This window comes from Lontra canadensis, unplaced genomic scaffold (genome assembly GCF_010015895.1).
Source record: "Lontra canadensis isolate GAN:19392208 unplaced genomic scaffold, GSC_riverotter_1.0 scaffold88, whole genome shotgun sequence".
NCBI lineage: Eukaryota > Metazoa > Chordata > Mammalia > Carnivora > Mustelidae > Lontra > Lontra canadensis.
Genome location: NW_022631082.1, coordinates 6,166,556 through 6,183,501, shown reverse-complemented (window position 1 = coordinate 6,183,501; position 16,946 = coordinate 6,166,556). Strand labels below are relative to the sequence as shown.

Genomic DNA, 16,946 nt, shown 5'->3' with positions numbered 1-16,946 from the left:
GACAGATCGGACCCCAGGCTTTCCCTCTGCCTTCACCTGACCGCTCCTACCCTTTCTTTCCTTGTTCTCTCCAAGATGCATTCGGGATGAGACATGGAGAGAGGAGCCCCTACCTCCTAGGGTCTACGGGCTCATCTAGGACTTTCTTCCCGCGGCTGGCTTCAAACCTCAGCCCCTCCCTCGGTCTCTGCGAAGTTAAAAAGTTTGAGGAAAAAAGTAAGAGAAGTACAAGTCACTGCTCGCGCTTGTGGCGCGCATGCGCAGTTTCTGCTCTCGGTCTCCTCTTGGCGCCTTGGGACAGTGAAAGTCCGTGAGAAATTTCCCGTCGGCGCGGAAGATGCGCGCCACTTCCGGCCGGGCTCCTAACAACGGGGGAGGTTGGTAACCAGGGAGGGGGGGATGGCGGAGCGGGTGCCGGAGCCCGAGGCGGAGGCGGAGGCTGAGGGGGGCGCAGGCGGGGAGGCGGCGGCCGAGGAGGGTGCGGCGGGACGCAAGGCGCGGGGTCGGCCGCGGCTCACGGAGTCCGACCGAGCCCGGCGGCGGCTCGAGTCCCGGAAGAAGTACGACGTGCGGCGTGTGTACCTGGGCGAGGCGCACGGGCCCTGGGTGGACCTGCGGCGCCGCAGCGGCTGGAGCGACGCCAAGCTCGCAGCCTATCTCATCTCGCTGGAGCGCGGCCAGCGTAGCGGCCGCCACGGGTGAGGGGGCCCGGCCAGAGGGAGGGAGGGAGCGAGCGAGGGAGGAGACGCCCCCATCCCCGCTGAGCCTGGTCCCGCCCCCTCTGCCCACGGCCCCGCCCCCGGCACCTGTGAGCCCCGCCCAGTGGCCGGGCCGCAGGCCTGGGTTTCCTACCGCCGGTCCTGGGACGCGCCTGGCTCGCGGCCCCGCCTCCCGGCTTTCCAACTGCCCAATCCTAGGAGGCGCCCAGCCTCTCGACCCGCCTCTTAGCACTTGGCCACGCCCACCAGATTCCTGGCTGCCCAATCCCAGTGCCGGCCCCACCTCCAAGCGTTCTAACTACCTAGTCCCTGGAGGGGCGGCCCCGCCTCCTGAGGCCTTAATTTCCCTTCTTCCTTGCTGGTTCTTGGGATCTCACATGCCTCATCCTCTAAAACCCCTACTGTGCAGACTGGGGCTGTGACTGGATACACTGGGCCAGGCAGCCCTGTCCCTCGTGAGGTTCTGGTACTCCCATCTGGGGCTCTGTGCGGCCCCATTCCCACGACCCTCCACCTCAGACATAGAAAGACTCCTCTCGATCCAGATCGCGTTCCTTTAAACCTCTTGGCTCCTGGGGAGCGAACACCTTAGCCCATGGAGACTCAGGTGAAGAGGAAGTCCCAAGTTAGCTGCTCGGGTAGGAGAAGGCAGGCCTTTGCAAGAGTCTCAGTCTTGAGAATGAGGAGTGTGGATGCAGTTCTTCCCTTCCTGCCTAATAGGTTGGCGTGACAATTAAATGAGTTAAAATACAGCAGAAGGCTTAGAACGTGGTTGGCACGAGGTGAGCACTCCCAAGTATTAGTTGTTATGATGATATTTATCCTCTGTTGCAATGCTGCGACAGTATCCTCCTTGTGCCCTGGTTTTTATTTGCACACATTGCACATTGGCATGTTCCTCTGGGGGGAGATTCTAAGGGTCAAGGATCAACCAGATCCTTCTGAATTGCACCACCGCCTCCCTGGGGTGGCAGGCCAGCTTATATGCCCAAGAGTAGATCAGGAAATGCTGGGCATTTAAAAAACTCAAGTTAGTGTTCCATTATTGGAGTTTCTTTTCCTTTTTTTAGACAGCGCAAGCGGGGATGGTGGGGGGTGAAGGGAGAGCAGAATGAGAAGGAGAAAGAATCTTAAGCAGGCTCCACACCCAGTGCAGCATGGAACCCGTCGCGGAGCTCTTATAGCCCTGAGATTATGACCTGAGCTGAAATCAATAGTCGCATGCTTAACTGACTGAGCCACCCAGGCACCCACACACACACACATTAGTGGAGTTACTGAAGTTAATCTGGGTAGAGTTGCAGACCTTTGCTTTTTTTCTGCAAAGCTGCCAGGGAGACATTTTGTGCAACTGGAATTAAGAACCACTGGCCAGAGGGAGCTCCTGGAGGTCCCTAAGCTGAAAGTGGTATTTTCATTTTTTTAAAAAAGATTTTATTTATTTATTTAACAGAGAGAGAAGAGGGGAAGCAGGCTCCCCGCCGAGCAGAGAGCCCGATGCAGGGCTTGATCCAAGGACCCCGAGACCATGACCTGAGCCAAAGGCAGAGGCTTAACCCACTGAGCCACCCAAGTGCCCCTGAAAGTGGTATTTTCAGAAGCTCAGTTTGTGTAGTCCTGCAAGACTGGGGCCAGGACACTGAGACAGCCCAGGCCATACATGGCAATAACCGGGCCCCAGGACACGTGGGTAATTGGGAAAATACAAACCCTGAACGAGGGGTCTCCGTGGGAAATGGACATGACCAGAGATAGGGGGTCACTTATTTCAACTCTTCAATTATCTGTACCTGTCTTGTCCCTGGAAGATTTCAGTTCAAGACTATGTGCAACTTGGACCAGAAGACAGAAATGAAAAGTGGGATGAAAAGAGAAAGGAGAGGTGCTGGGTGGCTCAGTAAGTTGGGCGTCTGCCTTCGGCTCTGGTTGTCATCTCGGGGTCCCAGGATCAGGCCTGTGTTGAGCTCTCTGCTTGGTGGGGAGCCTGCCTCTCCCTCTGCCTCTGCCCCTCCCCACTGCTTGTGCCTGCACTCTCTCTCAAATAAATAAAACTTAAAAAGAAAAGATAAAAGGAGGGACAAGGTGGGGCCAGGATCTGTGCTATTGGATTGAAACATAAGTCACAGGGGACATGGCAAGGGCAGTTTTGTGGCATAGTGATTTAAAAACCCAACCAGAGGGGTTCAAAAGACATCAAGACGTGGGAACAGAGAATGGGCCATAAATTTGCCTCAGAACCATCCTAGCAGCCCGTGGGAAAAGGGAAACAGTGGCTAATAGCAGGGTCTCCGGTACCCATTTGTTTAGGGAACGCTTCATCAGCACCCACTGTGTGCCAGGCACTGGCGTGAGTGCTGGCGGTGCAGCAGGAAACAGCACAGAAAGTCACTGACTTATGGAGTCGCCATTTTAGAGGCCAGAGGGCGGAGGCTTATCCACTGTGCAAAAGCTTGTCCACTGTATTACTTTACATTTACTGTTATTTATGATCATGAATAAATTACATGTGAGAGATTGATGGGGCTATGTAAAGAAAAAAAGTGAAATAGGGAAAGAGGAATCAGGAGGGGCTGCTGGAGGTTTAAATAGGGTGTTAGGGTGGGCTGCAGTGAGAGGATAGCAGCCGGGGTATAGACCTGAAGGAGGCCAGGAAAGCCATGCAGGTAACTGCAGGAAGAGTGTTGAAGAAGAAGGAGTGGCAGGTGCAAAGGCCCTGAGGCAGAACCCAGCCTGGTGTGTACATGGGGCAGTGAGGAGACCCATGTGGCTGGAGCACAATGAAAGGGTGAAGACTGGGAAAAGACAAGGACAGGAAGGTGACAGGAACTTATAGACTGCGTGGAGGACTCTGGTTTTTCCTCCCAGTTAAGTGGGAGGCCTGATAATATTTTTTTTCTTTGCTTTTTTTAAGTACAGAATTTCAGACAGAGGGGTCCCATACCTGGCTTATATTTTAACAGAAGCACTCTCCAGGGTATGTGTGGCAGGAGGATTGGGTGAGGGTTGCACTGAAACGAGGTTGACTAAGAGCTGGCAGTCTTTGATGCTGGTGATGGTCTCTAGGAGGTTCACTCTTCTCTCTAGCTTTGTATGTGTTTGAGTTTTTCGTTTTACATTTTAAAATGTTAACAAGAAAATCAGAAAAAGCACCCGGACTCCAATGTTGAGGCTCCGGGAGGGGAGGGCCAGAGCTGGCAGACCGGGAGGGAGCTGACTGCACCAATCCAGGTGAGTGAGGCGGGGCCGTGCAGAAGTGGGGAGAAGTGGCTGAAATCAGGGCCAGCAGGGTTTGCTGATGGGTGTGGATATGAGAAACGACACCCCCAGGTTTGGACTTGAGCACCTGGAAGTTTGCAGGGGCCGGTAACAGAGAAGGGACAGGTCAGGGGACAATACAACAGCTCACGTGTGAGATGTCTGGGAGACCCCTTCATGTAGTATTGGGGAGGCGTGCTGGTGGCGGTGTGGTTAGGAGAGGTCCAGGTGGGAGATCCGGGTTTGGGGGTCACCAGGCCAGTGATGGTACGGTGCTGGAGGTTGCTAAGGGGGCGCAGGTACACACACAGGTCTGAGCCCGGCACTCGCTCTCTGTGATTAGGGAAGTCAGGGAGACGAGGGAGAAGCAGCACCCAGGAGGCTGGTGGAGAACTCCCTGGGCCAGGGTCCTGGAGGCCGAGGGAAGGATCTGTGGTCTAACACTGCTGGGCCAAGGGAGGCAGCCACCCCCGGGGTCTGGAACGGGACAGTTTGTGGTGGAGAAGACCCTGACTCGAGGGGCTCAAGAGAGACGCAGGAGAAGACGGGAAGACTGCACACACGTATAGACAGCTCGAAGGGACTGGGGAGAGGAATGGGCAGGACTTGGCAGGGAAGAGGCTCCAGATTATTTAAATCCAGGGTAGGACTTGATGGTGTGTTGGGACACTTGGCGGGGATGAGGGAGTTGAGCGTGAAAGCAAATGGCAGAGGAGAGCGAAGGAGAGCTCCTGGGCACCCTTTGGGGGCTGGCCACTGCGGGGAAAGCAGAGCCCCAAGGAAGCCCCAGCAGCTGCTGTCCTCAAACAGGGCGACGTGTAAGGGCTGGAACCTGGAGAAGTGGGCAGGGGGAGGGAAGGCGGTTTGAGGTCTGGCCTCATTTAATCGCCACAGCGACTCCGTGTGGGAGGCACTGCTGTTTTCCCCACTTCCCAGATGAGGACACTGAGGCTCAGAGGGAACAAGACCTGCTCAAGGTCACACAGCTAGTCAAGAGCAGAGACGAGACTTGAACTTGGATCTGACTGGCACCCAGCCCGTCCCCAGCACCAAGCGCCGTTCCCAGTCACGGCAAGACTCTGAGTGCACAGAGGCAGCCGCGGGTGTTTGGACTTGGCCAGCCTGCCCCTCGGAGGGAAGGAGAGAGCTGTGGGAGGGGATGGCGGCATCTGGGATGGGGGTGGCCAGAGACCTGGACAAGGGCAGAGCCAGGGACAGAGGAGCCTGGGGAACTGTCTTGGGACCAGACTCGGGGTGCAGTCCCAGGACAGGTGTCATCAGCCTGGACAGGTGGGGTAGATGGTGAAGCTGACAAGAGACCCTGAACTGCCTGTCAGGATGATTTGTGTGGAAAGCACCGTCTGGGCCATAGCAGGGAGGCCAGCGTTCCAGGGCCAGGCTCTGTGAGAACATCGGTAATCGCAATGATCATCTCTACCACTTGCTGAGCAGTTACTAAGTCCCCCGGGGCCGCGCCAAGCTCTTGCTGTGCATATAACCTCATGCCAGGCCCACAAGGAAGGGACGGTTATGATCCCATGCTACAGATGGGGAACTGAGCATGGGGAGACAAGGTCACCCAGGGTCTCAGGGCCTCCTGCTGCAGCGTAGAAAAGGAAGGATGAGGGGCATCTGGCTGGTTCAGTTGGAAGAGCACGCGACCCTTCATCTTGGGCTCATGAGTTCAAGCCCCACATTGGGTGCAGAGATTATTTTTTTAAGATTTTTTTATTTATTTGAGGGCGAGAGAGAGAGAGTGCAAGTGGGGGGAGGGGCAGAAGGAGGAGAGAGAGAGGAAAGGGAGAATCTTAAGCAGACTCCCTGCTGAGCGATCTCATACCCCTGAGTCCAGAGCTGAGATCAAGAGTCAGATGCTTAACCCACGGAGCCACCCAGGTACCCCGGTGTAGAGATTACTTAAATAAATAAATTTTATTAAAAAAAAAAAAAGGAAGGATGAGGAAGAAGCCAGAGCAGGTGGGCAGATCCAGAAGCGTGGTGTCAGGAAGGCAGAAGGAGCCCAAGTGGATGCAGGAGGACTAACTCCAAAACACCTGCCCTCAGCACACGTAGAGCCAGTGCTGGGCCACAGTACGGGGTCAGAATCCCACCTAGTGGTTCTGGTGGCCATCTGGGGGTGGAAATCCTTGGGGGGCCCCCAATGCTTAGGCCCAGCCTTGCCCTGGGCTCCCTGAGGCCTCTGTCATGTCGGCACATGGTCAGGGTGTTGTGCTCCGGCCAAAGTGGGGAAGGCCCCAGAAGCAGGTGGCATGGTGACCAGAGCATGTGGGCCCGAGCTGGCTGCAGGGGCGGCACTGATGGAGGGGGCAGCATCTTGGGTGGGGGCCCACATAGAGCCTGCAGTTAGGGCCAGGGGCAGGGTCCTTAGCAGGGCCAGCCCTCCTGGCTTGGCCTGACGGCCTCCGCAGGGATCTCAGCCAGCCTGAGGGGTGGGAGCTGCTGGGCCCTGTATAGGGCCGAATCCATGAATATCCTTTTTTTTTCTTTTGTTACGGAATAAACAACCACGGACCTAGTGGCTTAAAACCACACAAATTATCTCACATTTCTGTGGATGAGGACTCTAGCATGTTTAGGCTGGATCTTCTGCTCAAGGTCTCACAGGGCTGAAACGAGGCTTTCAGCTGGCCGCGTCTTTATCCAGAGGCTCAGCTAGGGAAGGAGCGGCTTCCATACTCCCTTAGAGCATTTGCAGAATTCATTCCCCTCCCTGCATTGTACAGCTGAGGTCCCCACAGCCTTGAGGCCATCTTCCAGGATTGCTGTCAGCTCCCAGAGTCCGTTCTCAGGTCCCAGTCCCTCATAGGTCATTCCTATCCTCGTACTCAAGGGCTCCCCTGATTAGGCCAGGCCCACCTTGGAAAGCTGCCTTCCAATTCATTCCAAGTCACCTAGGTACAGGAGCGGTATCCCAGCATATTGTCAGGCCGCCCCACTCATGGGGAGAGGATTATAGACAGTGTGTGACCCGGGGTTAGGAATCATGGGGCCAGTGTAGAATTCTGCCTGCCACACTAATTTTCTGTTACCCTTTTCTGAGTTCTCCATTCCCTGGCCACAGGCCCCTGGGCAGGCAGCCTCACTCCTCAGCCTCATTTTGCCACTTGGTGAAATGGATGGTGATGCTAGACCACAGTCCCAGGGCTGGTGTCCATGGAGGAGAGAGGCCACATGCAGACCCCGGGGAAACAGGACAACAGCTACAATTCGGCCTTGGAGCAGGGTGCCGTCACTAGCTCAGCATCAGCCATGCCCTGTGTTCACTCCCCCTGCCTCTCTCTCTTACAGGAAGCCTTGGGAGCAAGTCCCCAAAAAGCCAAAGCGGAAGAAAAGTAAGTGGGGGTGCAGCCAGCAGGGAGGGGATGGGTGTTGGGAGCAAGTGGCTTTGTTGTTCGTTCCCTCACTCATTGTCAGGCCCCATCTGTGGAGCGCCTGCATGGGACAGTGCTGAGTGGACCGGCCCAGACCCAGCCCTGCCCTCCCAGAGCCCATGGTCTCAGGGGAAGACAAGGGACAGGCCCAGCAGGGCCGTGGCAGGGAAGTAGGTACACTGGGGGCCCAGAGGAAGGGCCTGACCCAGCTGGGCCTGCGGAGGGGTTGGGGACAGGGGCAGGAAGGGGACCGGCACCTGTGCTGTGCCTAGTGGGGTACCCCACCCCCCATCTCATACATAAAAGGCCAAGTCCCCACCCCACGCCACACAGCTGGCAAGGGGCCAGGCCAGAGTACACACCCATGTCACCCGAGCAGTCCCCTTAGCTCCTGCACTGTCCTGCCTGATGCATGGGAGTCACCCAGGGAAGAGCTGGACAGGGCAGAGGGAACAGCTTGTGCGGGGGCCTTAAGAGCCGTGTCACATGCCAGGCTGAGGGGAGCAGGGCACGAGCAGTCGGAGTGGAGGCCTGCCGTGCGTCCCTCCTGCCCCCTGGCCGCAACCTCTGAGCCCCCACACTGTGGGTCTCAGGCCTTGTCCAGCAGGGTAAGGGCCAGTGGTCCGGGAACAGCCATCTGGTGGCCGTGAGTCCCGCCCCTTCTCACAGTTGTCAGAGGCGAGGGCTGAGCTAAGCCAGTGGCCTCCAAGTCCTAAAGGGGTGAGGAGGGAGATAAGGAGAAAAGTGCGGTCTGGAGGGGCGGCTAGGGGCGGGGTCCGTGTTTTCCCCACGGTCATCACAGGGTTGAAGTCCCCAGACAACATCCCTAGGCCCCAGGACCCTTCTGGGCACCCTCCTCATCTTCCAACCTGGAAGATCGGGAGGACGGTTTCCTCCCCGTTGGCTGCAAGACCAGCATCGTTAGACAAATCACAGATTCCATTTCTTGAGCATTCAGAGTGTACCCAGCCCTGTCCCATGCCCTGTCCATGTCGTCCCTGCCTGCCCTCTGGCAGCCCGCAGGAGTGGGGACGGGTACTCGCCCCTGGCCCGGAGGAGGCGGCTGAGGTTCAGAGAAGCGGGATCCACCTGGCTACAAAGTGGCAGTCAGAGTTTGAACCCCACAGTCAGGCTCCACTGGGCCCACCTCCTTGAAGCATCAACTCATCCATGCTTGCTATGTGCCAGGCCCTGCATAGGCACTGGGGACACAAGAGGACCAACAGACAGGTGTCCCCGCCCTTGGGGAGCTGGCACTCTAGCAGGGAAGACAGAAACACAGATGGGATCTGGGTACTTCCTGGAAAAAAAAGAAGAGCAAGTCAGGTCAGCTAGAAGGACACTGGGGAGGGGACGGCAGACTGAAGGAAAGACGTGAGTGAAGGGGAAAGGGCAAGGCCATCATCTGGAAGGGGACACAGTCCGCGCAAAGGCCCTGAGGCAGGGCCGTACCCTGCGCAGTTTCCGGAACAGGGAGGAAGCCATGAGGCTGGGATGCAGTGATGAAGGAGAAAGGCAGAGCAGGGCCTGGCGGCTCTGGGGAGGACTTTGCCTTTTACCCCCAGCCAGGTAGGAGCCCTGGTGGCTTCTGGGCTGAGGAGGGCATGGCCAGACTCAAGCGTTTGCAGCAGGTGCCCTCTGCTGCAGACCGAGTAGACTGGTAGTGGGACAAATGTAGGAGCAGAGAGACGAGGGCAGAGGGGACTCAGCGGGTCTGGGTCCAGAGTCTCTTAATAGCAAGCAGTCGCTGACCACCTATCACACGTCAGGCTCCATGGTTCATGTGGTTTCCCTTATCAGTGAGGACCCTGTGGCCTGTCTCCATTCTCACCAGCGCAGACCTCACCTCGCAGAGCCTGTTTCTTCATCTGCAGACGGGGGACAGGCCTGGACAGGATGCAGGAAGGTGTCTCACCACCCGGGGAGCCAGAAGGCCAGGGCATCCTGGGGCTCTGGATGAGGGGGCGGGGGGCTGGTGATCACTGTCCCTGACCCCGTGCCCCGCCCTGTGTGTGCAGGGAGGCGACGCAACGTGAACTGCCTAAAGAACGTGGTGATCTGGTACGAGGACCACAAGCACCGCTGCCCGTACGAGCCGCACCTGGCCGAGCTGGACCCCACCTTTGGCCTATACACCACGGCCGTGTGGCAGTGCGAGGCCGGCCACCGCTACTTCCAGGACCTGCACTCGCCCCTGAAGCCCCTCAGTGAGTCAGACCCTGACAGTGACAAAGGTGGGTCTGAGGGACGAGGGCTCTACGGCTCTTCTGGGGCCTCGTCGCCCGGGACTCCCTGCCCTCGTGGTCTCCTCGGCCTGGAAACGGGAGCGGGGAGGCCGGTGCTGGCTGAGCCAGGGACAGCGCCTGGGACCTGCAGGCTGGCCTGCCATCTTCCAAGTCCTTCTGGGGCTGAGAGGCAGTGGCCCCCATTTCCCAGAGGGACAGCTGTGACAGCTTGGCCCACCTGTGCCTGAGGCCAGCCAGGCTGTGGGTCAGGAAACCTGGCTCCATGGCTGGAGGGAGGGTGGGTGCTGGGCGTTCTCAGGCTTGGCAGCTCTCCTGGCCTCTGCCTCCTCTGTTTTCCCTGGCCCTTCCCCTTTCGGGTCTGGGTTGTCTCTCCCAGCCTCATCCTCTTCCCCTCTCTGCCCTGTACTCCTCCTTCCTCCCCATTCTCTGTTCATGAGCTCTCTTTCATTCCCCCTCCCTCGCTCACTCTTCTGTTTCATCCTCTGCCTTCTGTCTCCTGCCTTCTCCCTGCCCCCCCAGTATCTCTCTGTCTCCCCCACACTCCACTCCCTTTCCCCCATCTGTCTCTCCCTGCTCTGCCCCTGCCCCTCGTCTGCCACCCCATGCGGGTCACATGTCCTGAGCAAGCAGCAGGACCAGGCAGCAGGACCAGGAGGGACTCAGTTCCCGAGGCCCAGTTGGCCCTGGTGGGGGAGCAGAGGAGGCGCGCGGGTGGCCTCAGGATCTCGGCTTCAGCTGCGAGAAGGAGCAACGGGGCTGCTGCCAGGTGCCCTGCCGGGGCCGAGGGTGAGGTCAGTCGCCAGGGCTGAGCCTGCACTGGCAGGAATCACAGAGCAGGTGGCATCCCAGCTGGCCGAGGGGAAGCCGTGGGCGAGAGCTGTTCCAGGTGGGCCCCCCGGCCAACGGCCATCCCATGTGTGTCAGCCGCAGCCCACCGTGCAGCCCGCCCCTCGGCCGTCCTCTCCCTGCTCCAGGTACTGCCCCCCCCCCGCCAACTCAACCCACCCTGAGTCTTCCCTACAGCTCTTCTGTCAGCCCCCCTTGGCTACAGTAGGGCAAACCAAGGCCCTGGGACGAACTGTGACTGACCCTTCTGGTGATGGGTCCGCTGGGCTGGGGATGGCACCAAGAGGAGCCCCCTTGCACCCCCACCCAACTGTGACACCAGTGGCTGGGGGATCTGGCTCTCAGGAGCGAACGCGCTGGGTTAAACAGTTGGGGGGTTCTGCTGCGGCTGCTGGGAGAGGGAGGGGCTGTGTCCCCTGTCCCAGCCCGGTTCCCTCAGCAGCTCCCTTATCAGCTCTCTGCCTGGGGTGCCTGCTTCTCATGAAGTAGGAGCACCTCCTGCCGGCACTGTGAGAGGCCATTTCTGTGGTTCAGGCCATGATCACCTGGTAAGAAGCACAGTCTGGCCCCTCACAGTCCGAAGCTATAGCTGGGGAGGCAGGCGAACCCCCAGGCTGTCCCCCCGCAGCGCACTGGGTGACTGCCCCCCTGCCTCACAGTGGAGCCCAGGGACTCAACTCACCCTGCAGATTACAGGGTGTTACAAGGAGGGGCCGATCCCCCTACCCCACCCCTGCTGCCATCTGGGGGCCTTGAGTCAGGGATGGGACATTACGATAAGAATAATAATAGAAAACATTGGTAGGGTGCTTACTCAGAGCCTAGTACTATCCTAGGCCCTTTACACATATTTCCTCATTACTCAAAACAGCCCCTGGGGAAGGTACCAACTTATCCTCAGGCCCAGAGAGGTTATATAAGGCCCCCACATCACACAGCTGGTGGGGGGAGCACCAAGATCCCAGCCCCGAAGTCTGGCCCCAGAGTCTGTGTGCCCCGTGTGACCTTCTGGGAGGGTAGGACGCGCGGTCTCCAGACAGTGTACCCTGAGTCTGTCATGAGTATGTAACTGAGGGTCAGCCCTTGATTTTTCTGTCCCCTTTTCTCTCCATATGTGGACTTTAGCATGAAATAACCTGGGCGAAATGTTGGTCTCGTTGACCTCCATCACAACATCAGGCTGAGATTCATTCGTTTTTACAACCATTTGCTCAGTGTGCACCAGGCGGCCTTCTGGGCCCTGGGGCCTGTGCCCATGGCCCCCCATCCTTGTGGAGCTTATGATCTAGAGGGGAAGCAGAGAGGAAACAAGATAAACAATTAAAATCTAGAGTATAGCAGAGGGTGGTATTTCGGAGGAAAATTAAGGAGAGAAAGAATGCTATCTTAGATAAGAGGGTCAGAGGCTTCCATGAATGAATAGCATTTTAGGAAAAGGTCTGATGGAGGTGAGGGAGAAAGCCCCTGTAGGTGTCTGAGAGAAGAGTGTTCAGGCAGAACAAACAGCAAGTGCAAAGGGCCTGAGGCCGGAGCCTGCCTAGTATCCCTAAATACAAGGATGTAGTGCCAATGGGGTTTGCTGACAAACTGAAAGTGGCTGTGAGAGAAAGAGAAGTCAGGGCCAGTCCTCGGACTTGGTTTGGCCTGAGCACCTGGAAGGATAGAGCCGCCATCAACCCCTGAGACAGGGATGTCTGCGAAGGGTGTGGGCTTTTCCTTAGGGAAGATTCAGAGCCCAGAATTACTGAGTGGACTCTCAGGTGGCTGTGAGACCCACCCTGGGGGCAGCAGAAGAGGCAGTGGGAGGTAAGAATCCCCAGCCCTACAGGAGGTCCAGGCCGAAGCTGTCCACATGGAGACATGGGGTATGGGTGAGGGCAGTGTAATGAAAATCTGCATTTGACCTCTCTCCCTGGTTCCTGGCACAGAGCTCCTAAAACCCTTGGAATTTCCTGAGTAATGGGAGTGTTCTTCCTTGTTCGTCACAAGCCCCTTTCATAAGGGGCCCCTTTGGAACACACCTGAGTCTGTGCTAATCTCGGTTACTCAGGCAGGGTCCCCTAGACAGCTTCAGGAGGGGGGCTGGTCACCAAAGACATATGATTAGTGGGGGTGGGGGGGCGGGGAGTCTCTCAGCCCAAGCCTGACCCCATAGGGCCACCAGAGAGGGGCCAGACACCCAGAATTCGGGTCTGAGGCTGAGGGAGGAAAGCGTCTCTGAGGAGCAGGGGTGGTTGGGGCACAAGGGGGACTGAGAAATGAGAGGGGTTTGTGGCTCTGAGGGGGTAACCGTGCCCAGCCCCCAGTAAGCCCTTGACAGATACTGTTGCCGCCACTGTTGCTATCGTGACCATCCCCTTTCCTCTGTCACCACAGTGGGCAATGGCCTGGCGGCTGGCAGCTCCGACTCTTCCAGCTCTGGCTCGGGCTCCGACTCCGAGGAGCCCCCTGAGGGCCAGTCGGCTAAGGTGGCAGCAGCGGCGGCAGTGGCGGCGGTCACCCCCACCAGCCCGGCAGACAGCAGTGGGCTCATCACGCAGGAAGGCGTGCACATCCCCTTCGACGTCCACCACGTGGAGAGCGTGGCTGAGCAGGGCACCCCGCTGTGCCCCAACCCAGCAGGCAGCGGGCCTGAGGCCCTGGAGACGGTGGTGTGCGTGCCGGTGCCCGTACAAGTGGGCCCGGGTCCCGGCACCCTCTTTGAGAACATGCCCCAGGAGGCACTGGGCGAGGTGGTCGCCAGCTGTCCCATGCCGGGCATGGTGCCTGGCTCACAGGTGATCATCATCGCCGGCCCCGGCTACGATGCCCTCACAGCCGAGGGCATCCACCTCAACGTGGCAGCAGGCAGCGGTGCCCCCACTGGGGGTCTGGGGGATGAGGTGCCCTGCGCGGTGATGGAGGGCGTGGCGGCCTACACCCAGACGGAGCCTGAGGGCAGCCAGCCCAGCACCACAGACCCTGCCGCCTTGGCAGGCATCGAGACCAAGAAAGGTCTGGCGGGGCCAGGAGGGGGGCCGTGCCGGTCCAGGGAGGGCTGCTGGGGTCTCTGGCAGGGGTTGGGGTGGAGGGAGGGAGGGATGGCCCTGGAGCCAGCTTCACCACGCAAGTCCCCTCCACAGACACCCACCCCGTGTCTGCCCCCGTAGAGAAGGAGGACTTGTACATGCTTAAGAAGGAGGAGAAGGAGGAGCCTGTGGCCCCAGAGCTGGCGGAGCTGGCGGCGACGGTACCTGAGAGCACGGAACCGGAAGCAGAGGTGGACGGGGAGGAGCTGGACGGCAGTGACATGTCGGCCATCATCTACGAGATCCCCAAGGAGCCTGAGAAGTGGGTGCCTGGGCAGCGGGGGGCTGGGACGAGGAGCAGCCCACGGGCCCACAGCCAGCCTGGTGTGACACCCCTGATGCCATGGGCCCCTTCCCCTCCAGGAGGCGGCGCAGCAAGCGGACTCGGGTGATGGACGCCGACGGTCTGCTGGAGATGTTCCACTGCCCCTACGAGGGCTGCAGCCAGGTCTACGTGGCCCTCAGCAGTTTCCAGGTGAGACCACTGGCCCAGCAGGCTGAGCAGGGCCTGCTTCCTTTTCCCGCTGCCTGTGTGCAGGCGTCTGGGCAGTGTGGCTCACGGATGGCCCCACTTGGCCCCACCAGGTGCCACTGGCCTGCCTCCCACATGCCCACCTCTCAGTAGCTTCTCACTAACCCCTCCTTGGCCACAGGGTGCCAGGTGTCACCTCACTGCCTCCCCTTCTTGCTCTCCAGTGCCTTTGTCCTGCCTTCTAGTCAGCCTGGACTCAGCCTGCTTTTGCCCCAGCCACCTTCTTGGCTCCGGATGCTTCTTCTCCGGGCTTGGCTCTGGAGGCCCCTCCACCAGGAAGTCCCCCTAGCCCCCCCAGGTCTAGAGGGGTCTGCAAGCCCCAGGTCACAACACAATCAGGACGTCCCTGTAGTTTGTCCCCAGGAGCCTGGATGGGATGCCCCAAGGGCAGAGACTGTCCTGCCACATTCCCACCTATGGTGGCACCAGTAGGCCTTTGAATTCGCCTGGTCTCATTTTCCAGCATTGTGTTGAGCATCTGTCGGGTGCCGGGCCTAGCGCTGGGCCCTAGAACTACAGACGTGCTGGTGAGTGGAAGAATAAAAGAACAAAAGAATGACTGAGGGGCCTGCCCGCCTGGACTGCGGGCGCAGCACAGCTCCATGGCAAAGCCTGCCTCGGGACTGAGAGCCCTGGAACCCAGGCCAAGCCTTCCACTGCCCACCCGTGAGATGGGCCAAACGCTCTGCCCCTGGAGCCTCATCTCCCCATCCATAAAACCGGGCCAATAGCAGGGCCCCACCTCAAGGTTATGACGAGGCTGCCTGATGCCCCAGCCCAGGCCCTGGCTGTCGGCGGTGCCCAAGAAAGCTGTGGCTGATCCCAGTTGTGTCCCTGAGCCTTTGCTCAGAGCCAGGAGGCCCTTGCAAGGGCAAGGGCAAGGGCCCCTCTCTTGGCTCCCCCAGAAAGGCTGGCCCCAGCCTGCCTCCCAGCTACGCTTGTCTGTCCCCACCGTGGATAACCCTGGAGGTGGGCCCATGGCACCCACAGCCCCACTCCTGCCCCTCTTGCCTGCAGAACCATGTCAATCTGGTACATCGGAAAGGGAAGACCAAGGTGTGTCCACACCCTGGCTGTGGCAAGAAGTTCTATTTATCCAACCACCTGCGGCGACACATGATCATTCATTCAGGTCAGGCCCCCGGTGGCGCCGGCAGCAAGGGGCACAGGGTCATGGGCCTTGGATCTAGGGCGGGGGCAGGCGGGCTGAAACCCCGAGGAGCACTGGGTCCCCAGGCATAGGACTGCCCCCCTCCCTGGGACTGACCCCCAGGGCGCTGGCTGCTGACTCCGTGGGTAGCTGTGGTGCCTGTATCCAGCGGGAAGGGACGGCTTCAGATTTTTCAAGAGGTGGGAACCTTGGATTTTTATGTGAAGTCGCCCCGAAGTTCAAATATTGGGGTCAAATTCAGACCCACTTTGGCTTGACAGTTTGCATTTGGTGCCTCCCGGGAAGCCGAGCTCACATTTCCGCTCTGCCCCGGAGCCTTCCCCTACAGCCTCTGAGCCTTATCCGGGGTCGTGAGCTGCCCTCGGTATTAACCGCCCTCGTAATTAGAGTCTGCAGAGTTTATGGGATCTGGTGTCCCTGCGCCCGGAGGGCCGGGAGCCCGCCAGGGAACTCGGTTTCGGCAGCGCGGCAGAGACGTCCAGCAGCCCCCGCCCCCGACGGCGGCGTGCTCAGCCCCGCATTTCCCCCAGGTGTCCGTGAATTCACCTGCGAAACCTGCGGCAAGTCCTTCAAGAGGAAGAACCACCTGGAGGTACACCGTCGCACGCACACCGGCGAGACGCCCTTGCAGTGAGTGACAGGGTTCCCCATGAGGTTGATGGGGGGGCTGCGGGGGAGGGGGGAGGTCTGGACCTGTATCCGCAGAGGGCGGGTCCACCCCTAGGGTTGGGGGCGGGGCGGGCCGGCTGGGTCCTAGTAGCTTGGGCCCCGCCCCCAATGCGGCCCCACCCCAGTCTGACCCCGCCCCCGGTGTCGCCTCCCGGCAGGTGCGAGATCTGTGGCTACCAGTGCCGACAGCGCGCTTCGCTCAACTGGCACATGAAGAAGCACACGGCCGAGGTGCAGTACAACTTCACGTGCGAGCGCTGCGGGAAGCGCTTCGAGAAGCTGGACAGTGTCAAGTTTCACACGCTCAAAAGCCACCCGGACCACAAGCCAGCCTGACCCATCCAACCACTGATCGCCCCTATTTATTTGTCCGCTCGGACACGATGCCCGGGCTTGCCGGGGCCCGGACAGCCGCGGGGGCCTCCCGGACCGCCGGCCGGAAGGAGGCGCCCCTGCCCTGCCCCAGGGCTGGGCCCCCCGGGGCTGGTCCCCCCCCAACCCCACCCTATCTCTGGAGGTGGTGCCTGGGGCTTGCACTGCTAGAACTGTGTCAAGAGAGCAGAGCGAGATTAAAGAGCGAGAAAGGAGACGCCCTTCCCCTAGGCCTGGATGATTGGAGTGGGGTGGACGGGCCCCTCGTCTCCATCTTCGTCCCTTCCTGAGCAAGGCCAAGGCAGGCGGTGATGACCCTACAGGCCAGAAGATGCCCTTTTCTTGACAGCTTCTGCTAGGCCTCAGCTATCTGGCCTGGCAGCTCCCAACACTCCCTGTCACAGGCCCACGGGTGGGAGTTTAGGAGCCTGGGGACGCCACTGGACATCTCCCAAGACTCAGGATCCTCATGCCAACTCCTAATTCCCCCCACGGAACACACATTCTCCACCATCAGGGAGCTCAGGGACCGGTTGGGGAGATGTTCAGTAGATCCCTAAGTAAGACGTCTACAGCTGTGACAAGCACCCTGCAGGAAATAGAGTGATGTTAGTTTCTGGCTGTTTAAGTCGGTGGTCAGGGCGGTCCTCTCTGAGATGGTGGCATTTGAGTGTAG

At 59.3% G+C, this 16,946-nt stretch overlaps 1 protein-coding gene across 1 annotated transcript; it reads left to right on the top strand.

The window, feature by feature from the left end:
• The first annotated feature begins 399 nt into the window (after positions 1–399).
• ZNF653 (zinc finger protein 653) lies at positions 400–16,492 on the top strand. The gene is made up of 9 exons (XM_032884088.1): positions 400–698; positions 7,284–7,327; positions 9,385–9,600; positions 12,835–13,452; positions 13,608–13,788; positions 13,890–14,001; positions 15,076–15,190; positions 15,760–15,859; positions 16,057–16,492. The coding sequence occupies exons 1-9, from the start codon at positions 400–402 to the stop codon at positions 16,232–16,234; spliced, it is 1,863 nt and encodes a 620-aa protein (XP_032739979.1). The 3' UTR covers positions 16,235–16,492.
• Positions 16,493–16,946: the final 454 nt, after the last annotated feature.

Excerpts from the sequence above, each read along its gene's own strand:
- ZNF653 (XM_032884088.1), top strand. The coding sequence starts at position 400 with ATGGCGGAGCGGGTGCCGGAGCCCGAGGCGGAGGCGGAGGCTGAGGGG. Across the intron at positions 13,453-13,607 it reads AGGCATCGAGACCAAGAAAG|AGAAGGAGGACTTGTACATG; the intron begins GTCTGGCGGGGC and ends CTGCCCCCGTAG. Across the intron at positions 14,002-15,075 it reads TGGCCCTCAGCAGTTTCCAG|AACCATGTCAATCTGGTACA; the intron begins GTGAGACCACTG and ends TCTTGCCTGCAG.